This window comes from Zootoca vivipara, chromosome 7, assembly GCF_963506605.1.
Source record: "Zootoca vivipara chromosome 7, rZooViv1.1, whole genome shotgun sequence".
NCBI classification, from domain to species: domain Eukaryota; kingdom Metazoa; phylum Chordata; class Lepidosauria; order Squamata; family Lacertidae; genus Zootoca; species Zootoca vivipara.
Window position 1 is genome coordinate 56,845,337 of NC_083282.1, and position 19,601 is coordinate 56,864,937.

General features: G+C 43.5%; 1 protein-coding gene across 7 annotated transcripts in view; it reads left to right on the forward strand.

Annotated features, from left to right (window-relative positions):
* Positions 1 to 19,148, forward strand: part of SRGAP2 (SLIT-ROBO Rho GTPase activating protein 2) — a 213,321-nt gene extending 194,173 nt beyond the window's left edge. For 6 of the 7 annotated variants that reach the window (XM_060277120.1, XM_060277121.1, XM_035122342.2 and 3 more), the window contains 5 exons: positions 2,453 to 2,532; positions 6,778 to 6,958; positions 8,139 to 8,285; positions 8,903 to 9,230; positions 14,338 to 19,148. In XM_060277120.1, coding sequence (XP_060133103.1) covers positions 2,453 to 2,532; positions 6,778 to 6,958; positions 8,139 to 8,285; positions 8,903 to 9,230; positions 14,338 to 14,718 — 1,117 coding nt within the window. In that variant the 3' untranslated portion in view covers positions 14,719 to 19,148. Of the gene's footprint in view, positions 1 to 2,452; positions 2,533 to 6,777; positions 6,959 to 8,138; positions 8,286 to 8,902; positions 9,231 to 9,471; positions 9,539 to 14,337 lie in introns of all 7 variants that reach the window. The other variant, XM_060277123.1, reaches the window with a different exon arrangement.
* The last annotated feature ends 453 nt before the right edge of the window (positions 19,149 to 19,601 follow it).

Sequence of the window (19,601 nt, forward strand, 5' to 3'; positions counted from 1 at the left end):
TGCTGCAGGTGTCATGCTCACTCACAGAAGGATTCTGTGCCCACTAAGGTCCCCTTTCTCTCTCAATTATTTTTAATGGATTTTTGTGTGTGAGTGATTGTTTAGTTCAGTGTGCCTTTTGTCTACTTTATTGGGGGCGGGTTCTGAGCCTCATCAGTTTTAATTCTGTGAATTGGTTATTTTGTGGCATCCACAACAGCTTCTTACATTTCCAGATATACCCCAAAATGAGGGGTGGGGTAGCATAACAAATCCTTCCAGATGTACTGTATGGGTACTTAGCATGTCAGACATCTACTTACTGAGGTTGGGGGGGGTGGAAGGCCAGTGGAGGCTGATCCATTAGGATAAATGGGGCACTGCCCCACCACCTTGAGTCTGTGTTCAGCCAAATCCACCTCCCCCAGGGGATGGCCCTAGTCAATGGTTTCTTCCTCCTTCATCTCAGTTTTGCCTTTGTAAAACTAAGAAGGGAGGAGGAGGAGGACAAAACTAGAATTTGCTGTCTCTGCCTGACATTGCCTCTGCCTCCACCTACTATTTGCCCCCCTACTTTCTTCCCCACCACTCCCAACTGGCACCAGCCACCACTGTGGCTTCCTCCCTAGGCTTTACACATGCACCCACTCCCCTTATCTCGCTGCCTTGACCAAGGGATTTGGTGGAAAGCTAGATCCGGTTATGGAAGTGTACAGAAGCTGCCTAGTTCCTATTATATCCTGGTCTTCTGATTCAGGGGATCAAGGCTCTGTTACGCCCTATCTCTGGATGTGTCTGCATCGAGTGCACAGCACCAATGTCAGACTGGATAAAAATACACAGCAACTATTATTATAGTGGTCTGAAATATTTTCACAACTTGTGCCAAGTGCCATCTGTATTTGGAAGAGCTCCTGAGGCTTAATGTTGGGGGCAGCTTGGTGAAATTTTAAAAAAGGAAAGAAAAATTGTGCAGGAGGGAGAAACAAAACAGGAGGAAAGCAACTAGTTGTTCCGGACAGAATCATGATGTGGAATTCATTGTTCTGTTTCCAGAAGCACTGCAGCTTGCCCCTCTCTTGACCATGTTCCCCCAGTCAATTTTGGAGCACATAGTATGGGGAAGTCCTGTTGCATGAGCAAAAGTCCTTGAGTAGACTTTGACTTCTGGGCCTGTTTAGGTGAATCCCACCCATAGAGTTGACAGGGACTTCAAAGATCTTCTAGTCCAGACTCCTAACGATGCAAGAAATCTATTGCTACAGGATGACTGATGTACTTTTGAGTTGGGGGATTGAAATTTGAACCAACATAACTACAGTAAAGTATTTGCTTGTCTGTTCTGAGCCTTGGGCCTGACGCAGAGCATATGGAACAAAACTTGATTATTTTGCTGGTTCAGCTCAATTTATGAACTGCCTGATAAAAATACTATCTAGGTGGCATACACAGTAAAAATGTGTGTGTGTGTGTGTGTGTGTGTGTGTGTAAAGAAACCACTCAATAAAGACATAAACCAGTAAAACTGACCCACACAATCCAAGACAGACACAAAGCCACAAAATACAGCCCAGCTACAAAAGCTAAAATCTGAAAATAATGCCACCATTCGGCAAATACTATAATAAAATGATAACAATAAAGAATAAGGCCCCAGTGAACAAAAGAAGTATTTTCCTGATGCCAAACCGTTGTGAATCGCCCTGAGATCTACAGATGGAAGGCCATATACAAAATTAATTAATTAATAAGATCTTATAAAGTAGGCAAAACTTTAGATTAGTCTTTCTAGCAAGGTCCCATTCAGAGCTTAGCAACATGGACCTCACCTTGTGTGGCACCCACTGATAGACCTTCAAGCCTTTGTTCCCAGCTCTCACACAATGCACCTCAGGCCCCATGTTTTTCAAGCATTCCATGGCACCAGCTAAACTGTTAGGAGGGCCCATAGCTCCATAGTACAGCACACAGAGACGATTTCAAGTTTATCATCAGCATATTCAGTTAAAAGGATCAGGTAGCAGAGACCCTGGAAAGCTGCTGCAAATCTCAGTAAACTATACTGGGCTAGGTGGACCAAGAGTCAGATTCAGCGTAAGGAAACTTCACATGTTGACCTGTGCTGGAGTAGATGGACCACCACATATTCTTCGAGATGTTGGAGTAGGACATGTGCCTCCCATCTTCTGACCTATTCCAAAAGCCCCATCTATGACAAGTCCCCATCTATGACATAACCCCCTGCAGAGTTAAGCTTAAGGAGAGAAGTTACTATTGCCACCCAAGCCTCAAAAGGTTGCTACTCTACATGCTTTGCATGTCTCCATCAAATATTGGTCTTCCACCCAAAAGTTCAAGTGTCACTGGGATACCCCTGGTGCCACATACCATTTACCAGCCAGTTCTTTTCTTTTTTGAGAAAACAGGAAAACATGCCCCGTCAACATAGCCCTCTCTGTCTTTCTTCTTGCAGTGAAAGCCCCCATGGAGAGACAGTCTCCACAGAAGATACAGCTCAGGATATGGTCCCTGAACACCACACCAGCGATGATGGTAAGCACTTGTTTGACAGCTGTTTCAAAGCTGGCTGCCCATTTACTTTCAAGCTTGGCATGAGATGGGAAAGCCGTTTTGGCATGTGGGTGTCATCCCTCTGTAGGTAGGCTTATTTGACAAAACAGAATTTACCAGCAAGAGAAGGTGGGTTTAAGATATTTCCTCATGTTTCTTAGCTAGAGCCACAAATCTGGCATGCCATTTTTAATACTTGACTGATCACAAAGATTTCACTGAGCCCGTTGTCAAGGTAGCAAGATGGAGATGTACTACAGGAGAAGAGCTGTGGTCTCTGAATGTCTCTTGTTAACATCTCTTTGTCTTGCTTACTTGAACTATCTAGAAATCCAAGTGCACAGTTTTAGTAATTAGGCTGTGTTGGCCTCTGGCATGGGGCTGTTTTTTGCTCCTGTTTTCCTGACTATGGTATTAAACCATATTAACTGTGTGTTAAAGCATCTTAACTATAATCTGTAAGCCATCCTAGCTATAATCATCAGGTAATCATGAAGTTTATGTTAATAGGTTTAACAGTCATGCCTTAAGACTGAGAATTGGATTAGATGGTTTTCTTCCCCAATTCCATTGTCTCTTGCTATGTCAAGTGTGAATTGCAATATTGTTGGAACCTTTCCTGGTCCATTGAGTGATAATTAATAGACAAAGACTAATAGGCCACGCCTAGGTTCAAAGTTGAGAGGAGGATCAGTAGCTATTTTTGAACAGATCCTGAAGCTGAGGCTCCAATACTTTGGCCACCTCATGAGAAGAAAAGACTCCCTGGAAAAGACCCTGATGTTGGGAAAGACTGAGGGCACAAGGAGAAGGGGACCACAGAGAATGAGACTGTTGGACAGTGTTCTCGAAGCTAATAACATGAGTTTGACCAAACTGCAGGAGGCAGTGGAAGACAGGAGTGCCTGATGTGCTCTGGTCTACGGGGTCACGAAGAGTCGGACACAACTAAACGACTTAACATCGACAACAGGTTCAAAGTTGAGAGGAGGACCAGTAGCTATTTTTGATCTTTATCCCCCACCTGTAGTGCAGACCTGCTGGGCATTAGAGATCATTATCCTTTGCCAGGCTAAAGGCTAAATTCCAAAAGGGAATATTGGAAGTTAAGTTATGGTTACCAGATATTTTTCAGAGAATCCAGGGACACTTTTTTTAAAAAAAAATTCATGCTTTATTATTTTAGGAAAGGGTTGCCCAGAGTTCTTGACCTTTTTTAGGGGGGGGATCCCAAAGTTGTTGGGTGCTCACCTTGACACATGGCAGGCGGAGAAGTCCATCTACAAACACAGAAACGCCCAAGCAAAAGAGGGGTTTTTTTGGGGGGGGGGAGATCGAGTAAAGGCGCTTGCTGGTCTTGGTAAAACACGCATTAAAACACACACACACAAGGCTCCGTCTTTCTCTGTCTCGCAACGCAGCACAGCTCTTTTCTAGGCTTCTCCTCTTCTTTATTGCCTCAGTGTGTCGCTCACCCTCCCCCCCAGACTCGGGTGCGCAGAGCTCTGTGCAATTTCAGGGCAAGTGTTGATCGAGGAAGCGAGCCAGAAGGAAGTTCTCTGGCTCGCGCCTCGGTTTAAATAGCCCCCCCCCTCCAGCCAGCGGATTGGCTGGCTGGAACTTCGACGTGGTCGGAACCTCCGGTGCTGCTCACTGCCATGGCACCCACCATGTTGCCTCGCTGGAAGTCCCCAGGCATAAATCAGGGGACATTAATTAAAATCCGGGGACAGATTTTGTCCGGGGACAGATTGGTGAATCCGGGGACTGTCCCTGGAAACCGGAGACGTCTGGCAACCCTAAGTTAAGTGGCCTGCTGATTTTGGTATAATAAACAATTGCTATTTGAAATATACAATTCCCTAGCTGGTAATAAAATGCACAATGGAGGCCCGTTTAAAAAAAGAAGAAAATGTGTTAGTTGGTGCCAGAAACTACCGGTAATCAAGCGAGAGAAAAACAGGGAAGCACACAATTCAATGAGTATTCATTGGGGGGGAAAACCTCCAACCCAGCTAAAAACAACAATGCTTTCTAACCCTGGTAAAACCTTGTTCACTAGTGTGAGCTGATTACTCGAGCTCTCTGTCTACAAACTACTCTGCAATGCATAGTTCAGATAACTCCTTTTCTTTCTGGAAAATCCATTACTGGATTTTCAGTCTTACAGATGTGCTTGCTTGGCCTTCAGCCAGTCCCTGTGCTTTGCAGCCTCGGGGGTTAAGCTCAGTTTCTTGGTTCGAGGGGCTCCAAAGGCTGATGAGTCAGGCAGCGGTGGTGAAGTCTCTTTGTCTCAGACACATTCGCCCTGTATTTCCTGAGACAGCCTACCCAGATCACAATTGTCTTTGCCCAAAGAAGGGCTTCCTCTTCGAACATGCAACTTTTCTGAGGCATAACTTAAGTTGCTGTCTGATTCATGCTGTTGGGCTTTTAGGTAGTGACTTATTGCATAATGAAAATCAGCCAAGGAGAAAGGCTATCCAAATGGAGAGTGAATTCAGTAATAATAACAATAACAATAACAATAATGTGTTTTTGAATGAGTGTGTTCATCTGAGCCAAGCAAAATTTGCCAAGACTAGGAAGGGAAGAAAGAGCAAGGCTCAAGACTGAGAGGTCAATTGTAGAGGTCATCATAGGTGGTAAGGTGGAAAGAAGTGGGATAACCAGTCACAAACTAGAACTAGAATACAGTGGGTGGGATTCAACTAATGAGTCTTGTCAGCAGATGCTTTCCACTTGGACTTCTGCATATGCAACAGGGCTTTCCTCCCCGCCCCCTGGGTACCCGCTATTTCTCCTGAAATTGGCTCAGGAAGTTTAGGAGAGGTGGGATTGCTTCATCTCGGAAGCCAAAATGCTTGTTGAAATGGAACAACCCACTTAGCATGATGTTGAATTCCTCCCAAAGAATTAGATTGTAGACAAGAGCCATGGACTGGATTACAAAGGGGGGGGGGACCTCAGTGCAGGAAGACTCTTCTCATGATCCCTATTGGGATTCATTGCTTGGGAATGTAATAAGTTAGAACAACTTCCACCCTATGGAGCAGTATGTCCAGCAGGCCATTCCACTGTACAGAAACAAACCTGTTTTTGCCACTAACTATATACTCTACAGGGAGCTGCATGCAGTCTTGGGTCCCTGGTGTACCTGTTACAATACAGTTCCCAAGCATCTTCTTCGCAACATTTATATAGACCATGGGTAGGCAACCTAAGGCCCATGGGCCGGATGCGGCCCAATCACCTTCTCAATCCGGCCCACGGACGGTCTGGGAATCAGCATGTTTTTACATAAGTAGAATGTGTCCTTATATTTAAAATGCACCTCTGGGTTATTTGTGAGGCATAGGAATTCGTTCATTCCCCCCCCCAAAAAAAATATATAGTCCGGCCCACCACATGGTCGGAGGAATGGTGGACCGGCCCATGGCTGAAAAAGGTTGCTGACTCCTGATATAGACTGCATATATTTAGGTATCCACTTAAGGTAGGGGTGTGTGTGTACTCTTACGTGGACACCTAGGTGAAGAAACCCTTAGAGCCTTTACCTTGTCAATAAGCATAGAACCATAGAATTGTAGAGTTGGAAGGGACCCCAAGGGCCATCTAGTCCAACCCTCTGCAATACAGGAATCTCAACTAAAGTATCTCACAATCTCATTCCACCCTGACGACAAGCCAAACCAAGGGCCTGTACGTACCTTAGCTTCATGTGGATTGTGAACCCCTTGTGGCTCGATTAGCGCCCCCTCATGCAGCAGTTGGCAAGTACTTCTACTGCAACTTTCAGGCCCAGCATGATCCAGATCCTAAGGAGCCATTAAGGTCTCAACAGGCTTTACCATTTTCTGACCTGGCTACTCCTAACTGAGCAATTCTTTGCTTAGTACAGAATATACTGTGTGTCTAGAAATCCTGTAGACTGGCCCACCTGTCCTCAGCTGCCAGGACAGTTATGTTGAGTTCACTGTTGAGGTAAGCATTCATGAACATTTCACTGGTAGCAGTAGACCTCTACAGCTTTGGAGGGTGTATAACATGCTTCTAAATGGCCTGGCCTCATTTCCCAGGTGCATTTGACCTCCAGTATCTCAGCTGACAACATATACGGATATTTGAATTCCTCGCTTTTATTTTATTTTTTTAAGGTGAATGGTTTAAACACTGATAGTTTATGAACATGCAAATTCATTGAAATGTTATTTCTTATCCCTGCAGAATGTGAACCTATTGAAGCAATAGCCAAATTTGACTACGGTGGCCGAACAGCACGTGAGCTCTCTTTTAAAAAGGGGGCTTCCCTCCTGCTTTATCACCGGGCCTCTGACGACTGGTGGGAGGGCCGTCACAACGGAATTGATGGCCTGATCCCCCATCAATACATCGTTGTCCAGGACACGTATGTTACCTCTTAAGACCATTGGGGCATGGTACTTGGATAAACAGGGTTCAGGTTTAATATTGCTTCTGAGGAAGAGGATGTCCTGAAATGCCTATTTGCACCTTAAGCTATTAGGAACAAAGAGTTGGGAAGGATCTAGTCGAGAGCTTTCCAAACTGTGTGTCGCAACATGTTAGTTAGTGTGTCGGCAGCAGTGTGTAGTGCGAACAGTCCCCGCGCTGCTCCCAGGACTGGAAAAGGGTTAGTTTAACCCCCGGTTTGCTAGTAAAACTGAATTACTGTGTCATGGCATTTTGCGTGTCTAAAACGTGTGTCACCGACATCAAAAGTTTGCAAAGCTCTGATCTAGTCCAACCCCCATGCTTTAATATGGGATCTTGCAATCTTAACATTCCTGGCAGATTAGCATCCAGCCTCTGTTTAAACACCTCCAAGGAAGAAGGGCACACCACTTCCCATCAGACAACTCTAGCTGTTAGGAAGTGTCGCCGAAATCTGCTTCCCTATCATTCCTACCCATGCATTCTAATCCTGCCCTCTGGAGCAACAGGGAATAGGTCTGCTTCATCGGCCACATAGCAGCCCTTCAGATAATACAAGGTGCCCATCATGCCACCTCCTTTCAGCGCCAGATTTAGGGCAGTGTGGGTGGTTCCCCCACACAGGGTGCTGAGCCAAGGGGGTGCAACATAATATTAAAAGTCAAAATGTTTATATTTATTTAAAAAAACCAACTGTACCAAAAGGGATTGGGGGAATTTTGTCTTCAATCATATTACCATATTACCAAAGTCCACCCCCGCTCCCTAAACCTTTTTGAGGCTAGGCATGCCCAGGTCTTCCAACTATTCCTTATACCGTAGTTGGTTTCCAGATTCCTCACTGCTGCCCTATACACATGCTCAGCTGCTTCATGTGATCATATGAAAATAGTCAACAACACACACACCCCACCCGAAAAGAGCATCTTAGTTTTACAAGCTGCATTATGGCTGCTCTCAGGATCCAAGTACATACACCACCTAGCCTTTAAGTAAAGCATTAAAATGAGATCTTGTAATCTGAGAGCATTCAAAAAAACCTGATGATTAAATTGTTCTGGCTATCGCGTCTTCTACTATGGCTTATCTTGAGGATGTAACATAGGTTTTGTGGTTGTGGCTCTTTTCTTCTCTAGTGAGGATGGAGTATCAGAAAGATCAAGCCCAAAATCTGAAATAGAAGTAAATTCAGAGCCACCGGAAGAAAAGGTGACTGCCAGAGCTGGTTCCAACTGCCCAAGTGGGAGCCATGTTGCAGACATTTATCTTGCAAATATCAATAAGTAAGAGTTAATGTTGGTTTTGTATTGCTACTCTTTAATGTATGTGTTGAGCATTGTTTTTCTCTTTTGTTTAGTTTTGAGCTGTTGGGCTAGTTTAGCTTGTTTGTATTGTTTTATGTAATGTTTTGTCCCACCGGGAGTATACTACTAGTTGCAGCTCTGAATTAAAGGTCAGTAGGCCAACATTTCACAGTACTGAAACATTTCCCATTTGGCTGTCAATAATGTTGAAACCTTTTTGTTTCAATCAATCATTTATATTTTACATTTCTAGCCCACCCTCCCTTCAAGTAACCCAGAGCAGTGTGCCAGATTCTTGCCCTGCTTTCCCCCTGTAATAACCCTATAAAGTGGGCTGAGGGAAGCTGGCTGGCCTCAAATCACCCAGTGAGGTTTGCGGCTAAGTGGAGAATAGAACCTGGGTCCTTCCTGTTTCTGTTCTGACGCGCTAACCTTCATGCTGGATTTTTATTATAAGCAGAGTGGAAAAGGTGATTTAGTTCAGAATGTTTGTTTTGTGATTTCAGTATCCTTTCATTGCCTTTCTGGGATTCCTGTGTTGAAATACAACTTCTATAACATTTAATCCCCACCCCCCACTTCTTTTATGGTGACAGGCAAAGAAAGAGACCAGAGTCTGGCAGCATACGAAGAGCTTTCCGTCAAAGTGACAGCCATGGGCTGCCCAGCTCCCTGGGAGAACCAGTCCCGCCAGGAGCTGTGGCCAGTTCACGTCCCTCCTCACAACCCATTATGAGCCAAAGTCTCCCGAAAGAGGTACCAGATGCATCTTCCATCAGTGGCCATGGGAGCCTCAATTCGCTCAGCCGGCATGCCTCTCTGAAGAACAGGATAGATAGCCCCCACATCCGGAAAAATGTGACCACTGGAAGGTCAAAGAGCTTTAATAACCACCGGCCCATGGACCCTGAAGTCATTGCACAGGTAATAAGAAGCTAGGCCAGGTTGAGGTAAGATGGGGCTTAACTTGCATACAGTGGTGAACAAATATTTCCACTCCATGTTACCCATTCTGTTAAAAAAAATATATCTCATTTGTGAATTTTGATGTTGACTATTCACTAAAACATTCATCTAATACTCAAATATGTTCCAGCTGTTCTGTGAATGTTGTATATTTAGCAACAAATGTTATTTGATATCAATATTTTATATTTTGCTTCAGTATTTGCTTCAGATCAGGAAGCGTCCCCTTAGAGGTGATCAAAACAAGTCAAGTTTTGAATTCTGAGGTAACCTCTGAATTTTTAAAATTCGAACATTTAAATTTCTGTTCAGTTCTAAAACATCAGCTCGGTTTGTGATTGCTGCATGCCTAGTCAATCAAAAAAGCATGGAACAGCACCTATGTTTAATCAACTTGAAACCAATTTCCAAAGATTCATAAGGGTTAGAAATTACCCGCATCAAAGCATCCCAGTTAAGATGCATTTGATTGAGAACCTTGGCTACATGACCAAATTTTGATCACATGTGACTCACTTAAACTTTGAGAGAAGACTAATTGTTTCTGCTCTTCACCCATCCATGAGGAAATTGCTAAAACATAGAAATGGTTAAAGCCATGGGTATTTAGTGCTCTTGGTTTAACCCATAGCAAAATACTAATGGCAGAGTATGTTTCCTGTTAGTTTTAGACAGTCTTCCCCAATCTGGTGTCCTCCAGATGTTTTAGACTACAACTCCCATGATTATGGTTTTAGAAAACATAAGCAGTTTTCATAGGCAATGTAGAACAGAGGGATCTGGCCAGATTCCTGTGCTTTGAGAAACAGAAGTCCTCTAAGGTAAGCAGGAAGCCATTTAATTTTGTCATTTTCTGCTCACCCAGGACTTTGAGATACAAATGTGAAAGGGACCAAAGACTGTCTAGAACTCCTGCATTTTTATATGGTGTATACCTATTCCATTGAGTTTTATCATCTTGTATAATACACTCAAATCTCTTGCCACCTAAGGAATACACCTTGGTGAAAAGTGCATGGAAACATACCTGCTTTAACACTATATATCCTTTTTCCTACTGTTCTGTTTCTACAGTTGATTGTTGAACCTTGCTGAAACTAACAGTCAGGGAATGAGGGCCATAACACCACCATAACCACTGTCCCCAGTCCTGTTTTTGTTTTTTGTTTTTTTTGTTTTTTTTGTAGTGCAATTATCTGAATTAAAAATCGCATTTTATTTCTTCACTGTGCGCTCTTTCCACTTACTGTCATCATAGTCATCATCTAACTCTGTTTCCCCTAAATCATTTGGGATAAATGTTGGTAAAGGCTTTGGTGAAAACAGATCTATGTGCAGGGTTAATATTCTATGCTTTCAGGAATCTGTGTTAGAATCGCAAAGCCCGGGATTTTTGAAAAACTGAGTTTTTGGTGCCTCTGTTTTGAACCCACAGCCCAGATCTGTGAGTTTGTTTAACTGCACTTAGAGGTTAAAGGATCATAAAAAGAACACAACAATCTATCCTGTTTTTATGGGATTTTTGTAGTAGCTTTTCTCTTGCTTTGCAGTTTCAGTCAGTGATAAGGAGCTACCTTCAAACAAAGCAGATCTCTTTGTTTCTGTTGGCAGGGATAGGGGATGGTTTCACTGGTGTGTACACAGCTGTGGCTGGATGTGGGCGCTGAGACTTTTAGATCATGTTAGCGTAAAGCCATCATGTGATTCCCCTCCTCCTCTAATTTTTGAAATGAGCACTGTTTTCACAGAAGGTTGATAGTGCGACATTGGTCCAGAGTGGAACACAAGCCCACAAAAATGTGTTCCTATTGACCAGGAAGGAAGCCTTACAGGAATTTTTTCTCAATTAACTACTCCATATCCACATAATGTATTTTCACCTTCTAAAAACAGAGCGGGAGTTTCTGTTCAGTGCAAAACTGGTTCACTAGAAGGGGGGAAAAAACCATCTCATCATGTGTATGGGACTGCACAGTTACAGAATACATTGGAAATCATTTTTTAAAAAAACTGCTAGAGACTTGAAGTATCCTTCCAGTCTTCAGAAATGTTAATCCATCTAAGTCTGTCAGTGCTATGCTATGTGCTCAGAGAAGGTTTTGGTCCTTGGTTTCCTCTCCAACTGTAGGTGTACTGCACTTACATGCTTGGCCAGGTCTTCTGCTTTTCACTTTGTGATGAATCTGTCAAAAGCTCACATGCACTTGAATCTCATATTACAATGTCAGGCATTCCAAGAAAAGAAGCTAGGCTAAAACGTGAAGGAACTCACTAGGCTGTCAGATGCCAAAGAGGAGAGGAAGGGTTTGCTGCTGTTGTTTGAATGTTTGGCTTTTATACCTCCTGGTCGTGTGCAATTACTTTTATTTCATTGTTTATCCTGCCTTAGGGCATAGATAGATATAGATATAGATATAGATATAGATATAGATATAGACACACACACACACACACACACACACACACACACACACACACCACTCACTTTAAAGGGGAAACTATATAACCACTTAATTCTAAAGGGAGAGAAAGAAACTGTATTAAAACATCAGAGAATAAAGTCCCTTTGAATACTAATAGATAATTCCTTGAAGCACATTATCACAGCATCCAGAAATCTGGTCTTGGAAATAAGCAGGCACACATTGTCTTTATCTGTTGTTCCATGCCACCTGTTGGGGTGTGGGGCATGCGACAGATTTCTTTTCCTGTCCAGTTATTTGTTTTAAGGCACTCAATATGAACAGAACCAACCACCAAGTCATTTAGCATTTGGGCTGCAATCCTGTGCCCATTGTGCATTCTCATCTCACCTGTTTCAAGATCATAGGATTTCATGCTGGAGTTGATGCTGAACTTTTCATAAGGCATTTCAGATTCTTGGATACCACAGATTGGATTGTAAATAGAGGTCACCATTAGGGCTGAATCTTGGCTATACTAACCAGCCCTGGGAACAGGATCTAGCTCAGGGGTCCCCAGACTTACCGCACAGCGGGCCGGAGGGCAGGGGAGTGCGCGCGCAGCGGGCCGGAGGGCGGGGGAGTGCGCGCCCGTGCGCATGCGCACACGCACACGGTCGGGAAAAAATCGCCGAAAATCGCTTGTGCGCATGGGTATGGGCCTCCCCCGACCCGGAAGTGCATCGGAAATGACCTCTTCTGGGTCGGGAGAGGCCCATACGCATGCGCACAAAGGATTTTCGGCGATTTTTTGGCGATTTTTAAGATCGTCGCTGCGCAACGCGCCGTAAGAGCGGGCAGCGGCAGCGGGCGGCGGGGGTCGTCACGGGCCGGATTGGGAGGCCGGTTGGGCCGCATCCGGCCCGGGGGCCGTAGTTTGGGGACCCCGATCTAGCTTCTACAGTTTCTGCCTTGTCTATAATACATATTGTGGTTTTCTTCTGAAAAGCTGTCCTTTGCCCTTATGGTGCATTTCCTTCTTCTGTCTATATGAGAAGGCTACATGTGGATTATATCTTTTGGCAATGCTTTGAATGACATATAGCAGCCTCTCTTGCCTTTCAGTTAAATTCTTCTTTTATCCGCCCTCCTCTTTTTGCCCTTATGTAATTTATTGTTTCCATAGGGAAATGCACTCAGTAAAAGAAAAACGGGCTGCATTAAATTAGAGCTCCCCTTTCATGTGCTCTCAGGTGTCATTTCAAACAGTGTGAGGTACACCTCTTGCATTTGACACCAGTATCTCTGAAATCTGTGTTTTGCTTTAAGATCTTTTCAGACTGTGATGGGAGGAATCTGGTTACCATCTTTGGTTCATCCTCCTCCTTGACTGATTTACCTCCCTGTGTGCCTTAAAATGCCTATGAGGAAACAAAAATGTTGTAGCCAAGATGTGAGTCATGGAAACGCTAAATCATTTGAGCTCTCCAAGAATCGTAGTGCACTGGTCAAGGCCACCTCTACAGCTGAACTTCTAAGCAAACTTAGGTCATGATCTAGCCAAGATATTTTTTAAAAAAGGCTTGATGCTTCTTCCTAATTGTGACCTTTGCATTTATTTCCTGCATCTTTCATGTGAAGCAAGAATGAAGTGTCATATAAGCAACATTTTTCATATATCTTTTAAAAACACTATAGAATAGCAAGTGAGGAAATGCTGGTATGTGTCACGTTCCAGATTTAGAGTTGCATATTGCTCATTTGCCACATAGTTAGCAGCATAATGGGTTTCTACTCTTTTTGAGGAGTCTGTTTTCTCAAGCATCATTCTTGTTCCTCTTATCGATCTCCTTGCTTTCCAAGCTATTATCTACCAGTGTTTCAGTCATTTCCTACCAGCCATCTGACCAGGGAAAAGGTTTAAAGAAAAGTGTTATTACCTGGCATGCACTCTGGACTGAAATTAAGCAAAAATTTGTCTTGAGTACCAAACATAAAGCCAACATCCCTACCAATGATAAAAGGTACCAAGGCCAGAATAAGATCATCTCGCATTATTGTCCGAGGGAGCCAGCGTACAGCTTCCAGGTCATGTGGCCAGCATGACAAAGCCGCTTCTGGCGAACCACAGCAGCACACGGAAACGCCGTTTACCTTCCCGCTGTAGTGGTCCCTATTTATCTACTTGCACTTTGACGTGCTTTTGAACTGCTAGGTTGGCAGGAGCTGGGACCAAGCAACGGGAGCTCACCCCGTCGCAGGGATTCGAACCGCCAACCTTCTGATCAGCAAGCCCTAGGCTCTGTGGTTTAACCCACAGCGCCACCTGCGTCCTATGAAAACATGTATCATCTAGCTAAAGTCTTCAACTCTAAATACATTTTTTTTTTAAGTCGGTTGGATGCCTGGCCTCATACAGCTAGCAACAGGCTGGTCCTCTGGCAACATAGTTTCCCACCCTGTCCATATTACCTTGCAGGGAAGGGTGATAGTGGGACTGGTCATGCCACTAGGAAGAGATTTTCAATGCCATATCATTCCTCTTACGACAGGAGCAGCATCTGCCACTGTCTGCTTTTGCTTAATATTTTCGAGACACCACAGAGAATTAGTCGGGCTCTTTTCTAGCTCCTTTAATTGCTTCCAACGTCTCTCTTTTGCAGGATATTGAAGCTACTATGAACTCTGCTCTGAACGAGCTGCGGGAGCTGGAAAGGCAAAGCAGCGTGAAGCATGCGCCAGATGTTGTCCTGGACACCCTGGAGCCATTGAAAACCTCCCCTGTTGTGGCACCCACCTCGGAGCCTTCCAGCCCATTGCATACTCAGATCCTCAAAGACTCTGAACCAGCTTTCCAGCGAAGTGCCAGCACGGCAAGCGACATTCCCTGCGCCTTCAGGCCAGCAAAGTCCGTCAAAATGGCCACCCCGGTCAAACCTCCAGCAACCAGGCCAAAGCCTGCGGTTTTCCCCAAAACAAACACCACAAGCCCTGGGGTTGCCTCAGCATCTCAACAGTCTACTGACAAGTCCTGTACTGTCTGAACTTGAAAGCCTACTGTGAATATAGCAATTTTTTTTTTGTTTCAGCTGAGGGGACCCTGTTAAGGAGATGTTAGAAATTTCTATTTAATTAGTATTGAACTTCTGCTGAAGATTAGTTTGGAAGTTGCCATCGCCAGGGATTCTCCCGACAGGAAAGCCCCAACTAATTAAGTCTCATTTTGCACCGCCCATCCCCTGTGATGCTAGGACATCACAGCTAAGTGTAGCCCGAGACATAGAAAGTCTTATACAGTATCAGGTTGCTGTGAAATCAGTGAGGAAAAGGCAGAACTGAGTGGTAAACAGTCAATGCCTTGTTTGAGTGTCTGGTCACTAACAATGACCTTCAGGGTCATCTTTTAGAGGTTAGCAGAAAAGACTTCTGTGCTTCAACCACTACAGGGATACAATACAATATTGTTCACCCGTGGATGTTTTTGATCTCACTGGTTTAGGTGGCCGGGTATGCCTGGGGCGTATTTTTGTGCGCTATTACAGTGCATAATAGTGCCACGCAAGGTCAGGTCAGTTTCCATTACAGCCTGCATCATTTTTTTCAGGGGTACATGTTCTCAGACATACGTTTTCTGTCCAGTGTTTAAAAAAGAAATCATGAAAAGTACATAAGCTTAGCCTTGGTTTAAATGAGGCATATTACATGCACATATGCATGTGTTCATTTAAAGTTAAACTGATATTGCAGGGGAAATGAAGAGCATTAGAGCTTGCATGGTTAAACATCCCCGACTTATATCTTTGCTTGGTGCTTCCAGATCTAAAAGCAGCGTGAATTCTTTTGAAATGAGATTTTCAAACAGTGTCTCTAGAACAGCCTCTGTGCACTTTCATGGGCACTCAGGAGACAAAACTGAAAACGTAGGTTAAATTTTGAAAACCAGCTACTACTGATCAGTCTTTCTCTGTCTCTCTTCTGGCATTTCCAAGCGTGTACATCTTTAATGGTCTTTGCAAAATGAGATAGGTTCATGCCAACCACTCCAGTTCTGAACAATCATAGACTCAAGATCTGGTAATCCTAGTTAGCAGCTAGACCCTGCTTGTCTCTGTCTCTCTCTTCTCTGCCCCCCATCCCACCCCCTCCTCAGCTTGTGATTCAGTCTCCTATGAGCTTCTGATATGGCAGCATAGGGCAAATAAATTAAAAGCTGTTGTGGGACATGGACATAGTCCAGTATTCAGCATATTTCTGTGCCAGGTCACCATGTCTATAAGTACAGACAATAAAATGAATCATCTTTATATCTGGCATTTGCAGTGATGGACTGCAATTGCTCTGAATTCCAACAGACTGTATGGACTCATGTTTGCGTTGAATGGGAATATATTTTTCAAGAGGGTAACCATTTAAAAGAAGAAGAAATGCAGATTTAATAAGCAACTGGGAATTTATCTGCTGCCTCTATCACCACCAACCAAAGGAACAATGAATTAATATGGATTCCATCACCCTTCTTTGATGCTCAGCTGAGGGCAAGATAAGGAACTGAAATGTGTTTTCTTTCATGCGCTAGGTCTGAACTACAGTCTGTCTTCTTGTGGTTTTATGAATGAAATTGTTGGTATTTGATATTTTAATAGAAGCAAAATACTTAATCTTATGTATACAAAATTGCAGTAGTCTTCAGATTAATCTAAGGTTGTTAGTCAGACATTTTCTTTTAAGTTCCCTACAAGTTAGGGGGAAATTGTGTTTTTTAAAAATTATGTCTAAAAAGACGACAATCTCACAAATAGTGGTAGAAACAAAACCATGTAAAATGTTTTTTGTCTTTTTTTAATGGAGGGGCAGTTCTGTTCCTTAACATTTTACTAGTTGTTGCCTTTTAAATACACAGACATCCCACCCACCTCACTCCCTGGTATATGTGTACACATTACCTCTGCATCTTGGACCTTGGCCAGCTCAAGTGAAAGACCTGAGCACTGCGACTTGATCATTCATTCTCAGGATGGGACAGACTTCTAATCCAGGAATCTTAATTCTTTATTATTGCTTCTTCTTCTTTTTTAAGAGAATAGTGTTTCACTCAGGCCAAACTACTGGTTTTTTTTTTAAAGTTTTGTAAGTTCATGTTAGGGTTGCCAGCTTCTTGGCCAAAGCAGGGCTTCTGTGCCTATAGCAGCAACACAACAGTTTAGTTAGGTGCAACCGTTCCCTTTCCTGCAGCACAGTTTAGCTACTGTCATTGAAGGCACACGGGGCTCCCTTTAGCACAAGGCATTAGCAGGCCTAGTGTTATGTCGCTACCCAAGGTGGGGTGCAGGGATGAAAGCAGAATTTATTCATAGGAAAGCTATTGAGCACATGCTAGCAATGCCTTATTTTGTCTAGGTTTTATACCATGCCTTGTACCAGTGAAGGGCACGCCGGCCACCCAAGGCACATTGGAACAAAATGAGATTTCATGTCTTGCAAAGTGTTTTGGTATATGGGTGCAAACTGGCAAAAAATAATGATTAATGGCTTGATATTTTTATGACCTTTCTGTATATAACTTGCTTTTTTTTTCTTTTCTTTTTTCTTTTTGGCTGAACTCAGCACTAGGGAGGACCTACTAAAATGGAAGTAGAAATGTCAAAGGATGTACACCTTATCATATGCTATCCAATCGGAATTTTAAAACATGCACCATGATTTATATTGAGCATGTATATGTGAAAACAACTTTTCACAGGCAAGCACCAAGGAATGTTCATTATGTTTTTATATAAAAAAATGCTTAAATTGCTTAGTTTAAAATCTCTTAAGTTAAGTAATTTGGATCAGTTTCTCTTGCATAGATTTTCATGCCCTTGCACTAATGGAAAGGGCGCTTCCCACATATGAATTACTGTGGTTAGGACAGCCTTTGCCAACCCGGTGTCCTCCAAATGCTTTGAACTACAACTCCCATCTGCCCCAGCCAGCCCATGGAGTTGCAGTCCAAAACATCTGGAGGGTACCAGGTTGGCAAATTCTGATTTAGGGCATATCTACATTACAAACATGTCCATACACAACATACAGATAATCGGGTTCACTGGAAAGAGGGCATTACTTAAAACAACAACAACACCAAATCCTGATTTTAATGCTGTAATCCCATCCAGTTTCTTGGGAATCTGCACTGAATACAGTGGGACTTGTTGCCAAATGACCCTGGAGAGGATTGTTCTGCTGAGTTGTAATCACACGACACCAGGAGACTTGGGTGGAGGCCTATACTTATCAATTTATTAACTATGGCCCTGCTCCAAGCAGATTGATTTTGTCTTTTAATATCAGCGGAGCTAGGCCCTGGGGGTTCAGATGTAGTTTCAGCCAGAGGTTGGCAGCCTGTATCCAATCTCTGGCTTCCACACAGATTGTGCCAGTTTCTAGACGTAGGGCAGCATTTGACATGCAGGGGGGGGGCATTTGAAGGGCCGCTCTAATAAATTTTGACTGGATTCTTTCGAGTGGGATCAGATTTGGTGGCGGAACACATAGTTGGACTCTGTAGAGCAATTGGGCCATCGCTTTTGCCTCAAAAAGTTTTAGGGCCACAGGTATATATTATGTCCCCTTTGATCTAAAAAAACTTAAGATAGCTACGGAGGACTTATGGGCTACTGCCGCTGCCTGTGTTATATGGGCTTTCTTTAGCCCTTTATCATGGAAAATTATACCTAGGTATTTTAGGCAGTGAACTTGTTCACTTTTCCGACCATTTATGTTCCATGGACGAATCTTAGGGCGTTTGGCGAAAGACCTTACTTTTGTCTTCTGATAATTTATGACAAGACGGGCCTCTTTGCAATATTCAGCTAATGACAGTAGCACCCGTCGTAGCCCGACTGGAGTCCTGGATAAGATCAGGGCATCGTCCTCATATAGGAGAATAGAGATTGCCCTGTCTGCCAATTTGGGTGAATGAAATTCTGGTCCCTTTAATTTGGATACAATGTCATTTATGTAGTATGTCCCAGTTTCCTGGGAATCTGCACTGAATACAGTGGGACTTATTGCCAAATGACCCTGCAGAGGATTGTTCCGTTCATCTGTGGTTTAGATATGCCCATAAAATGCAACTTCACCTACCAGCGTGAGATACAAAGCCAAAAGCCGATGTAAGTTAGTGTCTTATGCAAGACCAGCATTTAACAAATAGATGGAGGTCATACGTATTCATTATGGAGGGGAATAACAGCATTTTAGCTGACAATCTGGAGTTTCTGTACCTGTAACTTGGCAACTAAATTCTTATTTCTTCCAGCTGACCACAGAATAATGTATTTCACTTACTGTTAAGCATCTCACTTTCTTTCAAATGGTGGTTATCTAAATGCCCCTTTCAACCTCTAGGCTCAGACACACATGCTAATACATTGAAATCTCTCTCTCTCTCTCTCTCTCTCTCTCTCTCTCTCTCTCTCTCTCTCTCTCTCTCTCTCTCTCCCCAATGCTAAAACATCACATTTCCCTCATATCTCTACTGACTGAATGGTGAAGCACTGGATATTAAATAACACTGTGATCATGAACAAATCGATCCTTTACATACTTATTGAGGGGGCAGGAATCTCCCAAACCCTCATTCTCTTACTAATATACCATTGTTTGAATAATATTCTGTTCAGGTAACATCCTGCCCCGCCCTACCCCCGATAGAAAGTAGAAATGCCAGGTGTGAATCAAAGCAGGTGCTTTTGCTCTTCCTACAGCCATGGCCAATGACGTTTAGCTTTGTTTTGATGACCCTCTATGAAGCTTGGGGCCCCTGGCTGGGTGACAGTCAGAATCTCTGTGCAGCCACCACTGCTGCCCACAAGGTTCAGTCCTCCAAAGATTCATGTCTCTGCATAACAGTGCACAACGTCCGTATCTGTAACTCTCTGTAACT